The sequence below is a fragment of the Saccostrea cucullata genome, unplaced genomic scaffold, assembly GCF_032062105.1.
Source record: "Saccostrea cucullata isolate Sc308-1 unplaced genomic scaffold, CSIRO_AGI_Scuc_v1 ctg248, whole genome shotgun sequence".
In the NCBI taxonomy this organism is placed as follows: Eukaryota; Metazoa; Mollusca; class Bivalvia; order Ostreida; family Ostreidae; genus Saccostrea; species Saccostrea cuccullata.
The window spans coordinates 232,676-243,887 of NW_026924677.1; the positions used below are offsets into that span (position 1 = coordinate 232,676).

General features: G+C 32.4%; 1 protein-coding gene across 1 annotated transcript; it reads left to right on the plus strand.

Annotated features, from left to right (window-relative positions):
- Positions 1–776: 776 nt before the first annotated feature.
- On the plus strand, positions 777–11,130 carry LOC134267024 (coiled-coil domain-containing protein 186-like; the record flags this gene model as incomplete). Its single annotated transcript, XM_062749254.1, has 8 exons — positions 777–2,119; positions 5,026–5,152; positions 6,015–6,143; positions 6,993–7,205; positions 7,526–7,645; positions 10,014–10,118; positions 10,668–10,766; positions 11,043–11,130. Coding segments are annotated over exons 1-8 (2,224 nt in total), but the record flags the coding sequence as incomplete, so codon positions are not given.
- Positions 11,131–11,212: the final 82 nt, after the last annotated feature.

The window sequence follows — 11,212 nt, forward strand, 5'->3', positions numbered from 1 at the left end:
ATCATTGAAATTTCTTTCTAATCATAAATAATACAATTTTTCTCTCCAAATCAAGCACATGATAGGTTCTCTGTCCAAAAAGATTTATTTACACAAAATGATTTCCGAGTTTCTGTTGGTCATGTGACCTACTCCATTTTGTTTTGTTGGCAGGAGTTCCGAATGTCATCAGGAAAAGCCATGTTAGTGTTGACAAATAGACTTGTGTCTGTCATAAACCTGTAGACAAAGGTATTCATTTGTTTATATTTACAATATAGAACTAAGAAAGCACATATTTTGATGTTACTTTCAAAGATAGAATGTTTACTTGAGTGTAAAGTCAAAACAAATCGATGAATACCCATTTTATTGATTTTCAACAACCCATAACCTGTTTGTTTTAAGAAGAAAAACGAAGATATTTTTTGTGACTAATGCCATATAACCATTGATTCTTCTACTATTCACATGAACTTAAGCATTTTTAATACAATATCAGGGTGGTCTTTGTAGTTCTAATAATGAATGAGTCAGTGATATTGTTTGATACTGAATAAAAATAAAATGAGTCACATATTGTTTGATTCTGAATTTATTTTGTTTCAGATCAAGAATGAATTTTGGAAGGGTGCGGGTCTTTTTTTATCTTATTTTATTTAATGTTAGGTTGATCAAATTTCAGTTTGAAGAAGCCACAAATGTAAGAGATTAATACGTTTTAGAAAGATACACTTATATAATACGTAATTCACAATGATTTACGCTTTTTACCTGTAGGTCCTTTGTGGTAGGCAATGTCTGGTATAGATCCAGATGAGGAAGCCAATGTCACAGAAAATCCAGATCCTGAATCTGAAAGTGCTGCTTCAGTGAATGCAGAGAATGATCTGCCAGAAAGTAATCCAAATGATGGAGTAGAAGGAGAAATTAATGTACCGGTCAGCAATGAACACTTGCCACAAGACAATGGCTCTCATCCAGAAAATGTGGTAGATGAAAATGTTGAGGAAAATAAGGCAGAAGAGGATGGGCAAGGACAGGATGAATGTGTTATGAATGTGGAAGGAGATGAGAAAGCTGAGGATGAAAGAGAGGCAGATGGTGGGGTGATTCGGGAGGGACAGATCAGCTGTGGGAGGGATGAACAGCTGATTCAGGGGATAGGGCAAGAGGAGGCAGAAGCAGATGCCTCACTGGTGAGAGAAGTCAGTAAGTGTGAAAGTGAAAGTCATGTTAAGTGTGGAGCTTCTCTTGATGAAAATGAAAGTGAACCTATAAATGTATTGGAACAAAGTGAACAGAGAGTAAATGATGCAAGAGAAGAAGAAAATATCAGTGAAGGAAGCAATTCTGTGATAAATTTAGGTAGTGATGGTTCAAACTCGGAATCAAACCTTGTACAATGTGGTGTAAACAATGTGGTAGAGAATCTCAGTCCTGAAAATTCAGTGGTTGTGGATGGAAATGCCGTCATTCCAGAGGATGAGATCTGTTGTCAAAACTGGACATCTGAAGCAAGACCGCAGTTACATGTACTCTCTCCGACAGAGAGCATTGAATCTTATGAACCAGAGTGTGACCAAGAGGCAGACATATCACCGAGTCATGAACCTGAACCAGCAAACAGTGATGAACCTGAACAAGCAAACAGTTCAGAAATGAATGAAACTTGTGGACAGGGAGGGGGAGAAAATCAAGGGGAGGAGACTATTTGTGTTGTAGTCAATCCTCAGAATCCAGCTTTAAGTGATAAAGAATCCAGGACAGATCATGTGACATCTAGTCAGTATGATACAAAAACCACATCGTGTTCAACAGAGAGCAATAAAATTGATGGTGCTGGTCTGAACTTTGTAAATGTGAACGGGAGTGTTACAAATCATATCGAAAGTCGAAATAAAATCTCAACTTATGAATCTGATGATGACCTCTTGTCTGAACTAGAATCTGAACTGACCAATGGCCCGAGAACCAATCAAAATAGTCGAAATGGGCCTGATGCAGAGGTCAATCCTAAATTACCCAATGGAATGTGTGGAACAATTGATCATAAAGTTAGGCAGGAAATCCAAGATTTACAGATGCAGCTGAAGCATTCCAGAGACAAACTAGAGCAGAAAGATGCTGAAATGAAAAGGTAGGTCACATAAACATATAGCATATGATATATAATGTTAAAATGTATACAATGTTGTTCGATTGTTGTGCACATGGTGTACAATGTATGAGTCAAATAAGATATACATCATGTACATGTGAATCTGAATCTGTACCAGTGCATGTACAATGTATGTGAAAATTGACCCCATAATTTAGTACATATATACAAATATTTAGTGTCTTGTCTCAGTCTTGTGTCAACAGGACACCTGATAAATCAAAAAAGGTTGATTTATGCAAATAACATGTACAAAAACATGTAGGTTCAGGTTTACTGTATAATATAAGGCTGTGTTATGAACACTATACATACATGTAGATCTACTGATTTGTAAGAATTAATTAGTTTTATCTATTGTACTTAATTTACATAAATAATCACAGAAACATGCATGATGACAAACATGGCAAAGAGCATGATGACACAATCATTTTAAAGCCAACAGAATTCTTTGTTACATAGATACCAGAAGCAAGCGACAAAAAAGGGGCAGCGTATTAAGGTTTTTACAGCACTTGAATCAGTTGCTCTCTGCTTTACATGTATCTGCTCTGCTTTATCTGTCCAAATTTTCTCAAGCAGAGAGCTACATTTCTGCAGTTAGCTAAATAAGTTATTTTTTTAGCAAGTTAATTTAAGGTAATCATGGTAATATGGCTTTCTGTTGATCAAGGTACAAGTTTTTAACATTTTTGAATGAAATCTTTGACAGTCAGGATGGTCATGGAATGCTAGCTACCCACCATACTCTAGTGTTGTCACAATGATCAATTTATAATCGATGATCGGTCGGAAAGGCTGTCGATTTTAGACAATCGATTGGAGATTTTAACAATCGATTAATCGGTATATTTCAGCACATATCTTTTTTCACAATTTTCCCACTTTTATTTCAAGAACAGGCTCTTGTTATCAAAATATATATCTTTCAAGAGTTGTCCTTTACTATTTTAGAATACACTGTACTTAAAATCTGTTTAAAATAAATCAAAAGATAATGATATTTGTATTTCTAAACTGAAGAAACTAAACTACTTGTTTAAATAAAATATGTTAATTTTCAGTATTTGGGGGAATTCACCTGTCACTTCATACGGAATCACAAGGAATTTGCAATATTAAATGTCTTATAACAGTTTAAAAAATTAATTCCATATACATTTTAGATGATCATGTAAATTAAAACCTGATCTGTCAATGCTTACTTTTCCCAGGCCAAGTAATTCCTAATCATGAAAAAATCTGTATTACTGAAATAGTTAATCAGACTGCATATATACTGTTTTTAGAATTTCGATCTGTACAATGCACCTTTACTTACATTATTTAACAATAAAATTCTAATTTTTATAAAATCTAATGCCTATTTTATGCAAAGGGTTACCGATTCGATTATTTTACCGATTAATCGATTCTGAGTTTCAACCGATTTGACAACACTACCATACTCGACAATTTCTGAAGAGCATCAAGATTATTGACATTTGCATTACCATACCAAAGTTACTTTCCTTTAATTGACAAAAGACATTTTTCTCTAAATGACTCATGCAGACTAAAGGTCCTAAAAAATGAAAATGTGGTTTTCATTTCACTGTTACCACTAGATAAGATTGGTCTATAAAAATTGATTTATGTCAAAGAATTTAAAGTATATCATCATGATCATTAAATAAGGCAATTTAAGTCATTGGAAGATCCATAATAAAAAATAAAAAGTGGCTTATCTAGAAAAAATCAAGAATAAACTTGACTGATTTGAAGAAGGAGATAGAGTGATAAATTCAAGTAGTATTTGTACTTGTTTGCATATATTTCCTAATCCATTGTAAAAAGACATATAGTACAGATAGTGTATCACAAACTGCAGTGATAAAATTGACTTTTAAAAATACGTTTGTACTTGTGCCAGAAGGGTATTCATAAAATTAAAATGAAGTAACAGAGAAATTAAATGAAAAAAAATACTTTAGAGGGAATGGTAGGATTCATTTTAAGATTGTGATTCTATTTAAGAATGAAATGATAATAATAATATTGTGATTTATCCTGCTAGTTCATTAAAGTATTATAATTAACACTTGTCATTGCAAAATTCATAATTCAAACTTCAAGACTAGGTCATTGTGACTGTATATTAGTTAGTACCACAAAATTGAACAGATTTATTTTCTAAATTTGTGAATGTAAATGGAATTATTGATTAGAATAAGATTTTCCCCTTTTCAACTTCAAGTTCAAATGTCAAGGCCAATTATAAAAGTAATTTATAATCATGTGTTAATAGCAGTACTTAAACTTTTTTTTTGTTTTTACATTATGTGATTAATTGTCAAGGTCAAGGTCTTACCAAGATTATTTTAAAATTTAAATTATTTCATCTGGAATTAAAAATAGTATAAAAGTACATAAGATCATGGTAATGATAAGTCACCCAAAACAATAAGCTAAATCGTACACATGATGCAAATCAAAGTTGTTAACACAGAAATTCTGGTTTGCAATCTTAATAGTAACATTGTATAATTACAAATCAGTTGATTCAAACATGACACAATAGGTATTAATTCTTCAATTTTTCTGTTATTTGAAAATCTTTTAGCCTGCATGCATGCCACAACATTTGTTAATGATGTTAAACATGATTTGTAACTATATATAGCCAGCTGATTACTAGTCCATGAATACATAACATTTTATCTTTGTTTACATTAACTTTATCAGGATGAGTGATATTACATTGATTCTTGTGATGTAGCTGTCGTCTTATGTTCTGAACAAGTTGACACATTGTCAGTTATACGAAGTTTTACAATAGTAAAACATTGGTTTCCTGTGTTGTTTAATGAGGAGGATTTTTACCTAATTGTTTGTGTTTTTAGACTGACAATCAAGGGAGAGGAACAGGAGACGTACGTGGAGAGGATCCTTAAGGAGCGGGACTCGTATCTCAAGGAAATCCGACATCTGAAATCTCAGGATGACCTCTACCTCCCCCAAATCAAAGAGGTAAAATCTGAAATCTTAAGGTGATCTGTATCTCCCCCAAATAAAAGAGGTAATATCTTAAATCTGAAGGTGATCTGAGTGTACCTCCCTCAAATCAAAGAGGTAAAATCTGAAATCTTAAGGTGGTCTGTACCTCCCCCAAATCAAAGAGGTAGAATCTGAAATCTTAAGGTGATCTCTACCTCCCTCAAATGAAAGAGGTAAAATATGAAATCTTAAAGAGGTAGAATCTGAAATCTTAAGGTGACTTGTACCTTCTTCAAATCATGGAGGTAAAATCTGAAATCCTTAGATAGTCTGTACCTCCCTCAAATCAAAGAGTTAATATCTGAAATCTTAAATTGACCTCTAACTCCCCCAAATCAAAGAGATAAAATCTGAAATGTTAAGGTGGTTTGTACCTTCCTCAAATCAATGAGGTAAAATCTGAAATCTTAAGGTGATCTGTACCTCCCCAAAATAAAAGATTTAAAAATTTTATGAAACTGAGGTACAATTGTTAGAAAAACGAGTCTTTGGAGTTAAATTCATAAAAATAGATTGATCTGTATTTCCTTAAAATTCCACATCAAACATGATCAGCCCCTCTCAAAAGTTTTGTAGTTATAAATTTTAGCTTCCTTATGGTTGATTGGAATACACTTCATCACTCTTATAATTGTGCTTTTGTACACAATTTTAACTAGATTAAATTTCAAACCATATTTTGAAAGTTTTTGAATAATAATGGAAAACCAAGGTTTTGAAAAGGTGTCTTTTTTATTGGAATTGGTGATCTTTAAAAAAAAGTTCTAAAAGTGATCACAATTAAATTCTAGATCACAAATTCCTTCAAGTTACTAAAATTTTTTTTTTGTTTTAGCTGGAGTATACAATTGCACAACAGACCAATGAAATCAGGACAGTAAAAGACAAACTCACAAGCCATGATGCTGCAGCCAAGAGAACAGTGGCTGCCCTACAGAATGAACTAAAAGTCAGAGTCGATCAGGTAATAAAAAGCTGTACAGAACAAACTAAAAGTCAGAGTCAATTAGGTGAAGCTCTATGAACTAAAAGTCACAGTTAATATTGGCACTGCATTCAAGATTGTAATGGCTACATAACTATATGTAGCCTTTATGATCTTAAAAGTATGTTTTTGTCACTGGTGATGAGAGAAATATCAGATCAAGTACTCTTCTAGCCCATCTGGCTGAAGGCAATATAACCTGCCTGACCGCCACACTAGCTTAGCAATAACAAGTATTTAATTCAAACAGCACATCCTATATATGTACCGTACTGGCTAGCTGCTACAATCTTGAATGCAGTCCTGTTAAGCAGTAAAGAGAAAAAAAACAAAAATCAGAGTGAATCAGGTGGACAGACCTATAAAATAAACTAAAAGTCAGACTGGGTCAGAACATGAGGGCACACTCCCCTCATATATTTATCAAGACTAGTAATATCTGGGCTCCTGACAATATATAAAAAGTGTGACCTTTCTAAAGCCACAATAATAATGATGTTCTTTTTTTGTCTAGAATGAATTGCTTTGCCCTTAAATTGTCTTTATTGAAATGTCAAATTATGTAAATAATTACTAAGCAAGTAATGAAGGCAGTCTAGTGCCATTTAATGAAGAACTTATGGACACCATTGAAATAAATCTTTTTTTTTTCCTAGAGAAGTTGCGTTTTTTGTTAAACTTGTGTACTTCTATTGTTTTCAACAAGTACTTAGGACAAATGTCCCAGTACTTAGATGTACAGTCCCTATAATAATATTATAAAGACAAAAGTATCAAGATAATAGTCAAAGGTACATTCATTTATCTTTCACATTTCACATGTTTCAGGTGACAAAAATGTATGAAGAAGCCAACAAGGAAAAAGACACAATGGTTGTAAAATATGCCATGGCTGAAAAAAAATTCATAGAAGGTCAAAAGGCCATAGAAAGGTTAGAGTCCAAAGTTCGTGACCTTACTAAGGAGAAGGAAGGGGTAACCCAAAGAGTCAAGGATATCAAGGGAGAGAAGCATCGATTGATGGCTGATCTGGAAGCAAAAGTAAATAAAGAAAACTTTATAGTGAAATAATAAATAATAATTACACATTTTCATTTTTAAAATTAAAAAAAATCTTGATATAAAAGGGTTAAGCATCTCAAATTGTGCAGAGGTGAATTTGCGAATGAGTATGATTTGCAAGCAATTTATTTGATTAAATGATATAGAATGATGCAATAAATTATAGTAGCTCATTCTGTATCTTTCACCCAAATATTATTTTAAAATGAATAAATATAAAGCAAGATGAACGTTTGAGTAATAGAAGCTACAACAGATAACTGTTTTTAATTCAGGTAAATTTATTTTTGTTTTTTTAGGCTGTTGAGGTACAAGGTTTAACAAAAGAGGTGGAGAAACAAAGTGAGTTGATTTCCTCCTCTGAAGTCAGGATAAAGTGGGCCCAGAACAAGCTACGAGCTGAGCTCGATGCTCACAAGGTAATGATCCCCAGAACAAGCTACGGGCTGAGCTCGACGCTCTCAAGGTAATGATACTTTATCAAGTATCATCATGTATTGTTAAAAAATATTTTAACTTTTGCTAAAATTTCCATATGTTAAACACACAGGAGGCAGTGGACAGCATAAGAATATTGCTTGTTGATATTTGGAGGGCTTTGTCCTGAACAATTATATTAAATAATTCAGAATGACTTACTGAATTAGTTGTTTGAAAGATTAATTAGAATATAAGGAAGCAGGAGGGTGGAATGATGGAATTGATATAGGCTTGGTATATTGTACAATGAATTTGTGTGCTTTATACAAATTGCAGACATGGGTCACCCTGAATAGATTATTGTTGCACAATGCCTGCATTTATTTCCTTTATTCTTTGGTTTTCTTCCTACCATGGGTATAAAAACAGTTAATCATGAATACAATTAAATAATTATGTCCTAGTATTGTAGTCTATCAAGCAGTTGACTAATATATACCGGTATATATATCTATCTGAAATTTAAACCCAGGTTTGATGTGTTGGGGAGTCATGTTTCAGTTGTGGAGGACTTGTCTTCCAGCAGCATTGTTATGATTTTACCTACAACACATGTACAATGCATGTTTATATCCAATCTAATTAAAATTAGATCTTTGATCCGCTCCAGTTTGATCGCTACACTTATATCCAGTATATGATCACTGTGGATCACAGCTGTTCATGTCTAAGGGAAGCTGCCTGATGCATGTCCTGCCTATAGAATGCATCAAGTAGTGACAGCTGTGTTTGTTTGGGAAAAATATATAAGTAGTTCAATCAACATGATCATAAAATGAAGTTATTTCCTTGTGCATTGTTGAAATATTAAGATCATACAGCTGATTTGCATGAAACTGATTGAATGTATTTTGTATGATCTATATTTTAATTTAGATTTAAGAAAAAAAAGGTTTATATAATTATTTGATAAATTTCATGGATTTTTTCTAATTGATAAAGAGGTCCTGGTTAAAATTGCTGTCTCTTTATTTGCTCTGTAAATAAACCTAGGAGGCATATATTGAAGTTGGTTAAAAAAATGTGTCACTGTATGGTACCACCATTGTTTTAAAGCCAGTGCTAAATTCTGTATATAATTTGATAAATATAGGATCTCCCATGGTTTGTAGTTAGATATAATGTTTATCCAAGAGTTGTGTGATTTGTATCCCCGAGCCTTGGCGAGGGGATAGAAAACACACAACTCGTTGGATAAAAATCATATCAAACCACAAACTGTGGGAGATTCTTTTTATCACATATTTTTGTTCACTATAAATGTGTATTTTGTCCTTATTTCTAATTCAAAGTTCCTTTTCGGTTACCTCGGACCAAATAACGTAATAAATAATATTACGCTGTATGAAATAGTTTGTACAAAAATAAAAGAAAGAAAATATTTCAGTGCTTAGGCCAAAAAAAATAATAGTCTTGTTTCCTGCTACCAGTCTGAAAAAAATAGGGTAGGTAGGCAGGAAAATTATTTTATTTTTTTATTTTATTTTATTTTTTCCAACGGTAATTTTTGGATATGAACTTCTACAAAACCAAATTAAAAATGTCATAGCTAGGTCAATGTTATCTTTTAAAATGAAATTCCATGTCTTTTGATGCACAACTCAAGTGGGATTTTATGAAAGTCCATATTTTAAACATATATTTTATGAAATACAATTTGAATATAAAATTTTTTTTTCACTTTTGGAACAAAAAATTCCTGCAATTTCCAATTTTTTCCCCAAAAGCTAAAAAAAAACATTAAGGTCAGGTGCAAAAAAATAGGGTAGGTCGGGTAGCAGGAAACAAGACTATTTTTATTTTTGGCCTTATTTTTTTAAATTCATGAATGAAAACTTGTTAAAATATATCAAATAAAGTGAAATTTGACAAATTAAGTCATCCTCTCCATCATACACATGTATTTGTTTATGTACATTACGTCATACGGCGTAGGAATACATAGTGTTGATATGAAAACGATATCACATGAGCTATATCAACGGGATAAAGGGGAAAATATATGATAAAGTAAAATACTGTAAATTCTTAATTATATGCGAAGTATTAATTTCCACGTAATTTCATGAGAAGCATCATTCGCGAAAAAATGTTACTCGCTTTATTTTTATGGTGTTGAAATCCATGTATAATTTGTTGATCAACCGTACATTCGCGAATTATAATTCTCACGATTTGACGTTAAAAAGCCAGTTCGTGATTAAAAGTACTCGTGAAAAATAAGGAATCTACAGTAGTGTTTAATTATCATGTTGAAAAATGGTTATATATACATTTAATTATTATGATGCTAAATTTTACTTGAAGGAAACCAAGGAAGAGCTGTCAAAGACCAGATCCAAGCTGAAGGATGCTAAAGATGAAACCGAGCAGATCAGAAGAGATTGTCAGGCCATCATTAAAACCTACCAGGTCTGTGTAACCAATCAAAATTATTATATCAAAACCTATCTGGTCTGTGTAGCCAATCAAAATTAGATAAAAAAAATCCCTCCAGGTCTGTGTAACCAATCAAAATTATTGTAACAAAACCTACCTGGTCTGTGTAACCAATCAAAATTAGAGAAAAAAAAAACCTTCAGGTCTGCGTAACTAATCAAAATTGTTGTAACAAATCTACAAGATCTAAAAATTACCAGGTCTGTGTAACCAAGCAAAATTATAGTAACAAAACCTACAAGAAATGTGTAACCAATCAAAATAATATGTATGTTATTATATATGTCGATATGAAGTAAAGGGTACTGTCGACTTCTAGTCAGTAGCCATGACAGATTACACTGTGTTTATGAGGAAATAAATTAGTACATATACATGTATCTAAATAAAAAATTCTATACTTTTTTTTATGAATCATTTATGAATTAAACTTATAATTTTTACATTAGAACTTACCAGTATGATTATTTAATGTGTCTTTAATCATTGTGTAACCTTGAATTTCATCACTTTTAATCTCAGGAGTCAGAAGAAATCAAATCTAACAAGTTAGACAGTGAGCTGAAGATGAAGGAGTCAGAGTTCCTTCAACAGCAGCAGGAAAAGACAAGCCAGGAGGAGGTAACTCAGTGTAGCAGGGGACTAAACTCATGATGCATGAAAAATAGGGTTGAAAAAAAAGCCTACTTGCTGCATTGAATTTTGACATTTTTGGCCCGAGGAACTATAAATTATTTTTTTTTTCCTCATTGATTTAGATTAAACATGAATTTAAAATGTAGACAGAAAAAGAAAAGATATAACTGAATAAAATAAAGATGCCATAGGTAGATCAGCAGAGATTTGCTTGGTCTCAGAATTTTTGTTTTAACTCTGTTGCAATTTGGTTAATTCCAGCAATATGCTGCTACTGTGAAAGAATTAGCAAGTTTGAAGGAAAAACACCAGATAACTCTAAAGGAAATGGAATCTTTGAAGAAGAAATGTCAGACCTTGGAATCCCAGAGAGATCTGAATGAGCAGACAATGACTAAATACAAAGACATGCTTCAGAAACAGAAAAAGGA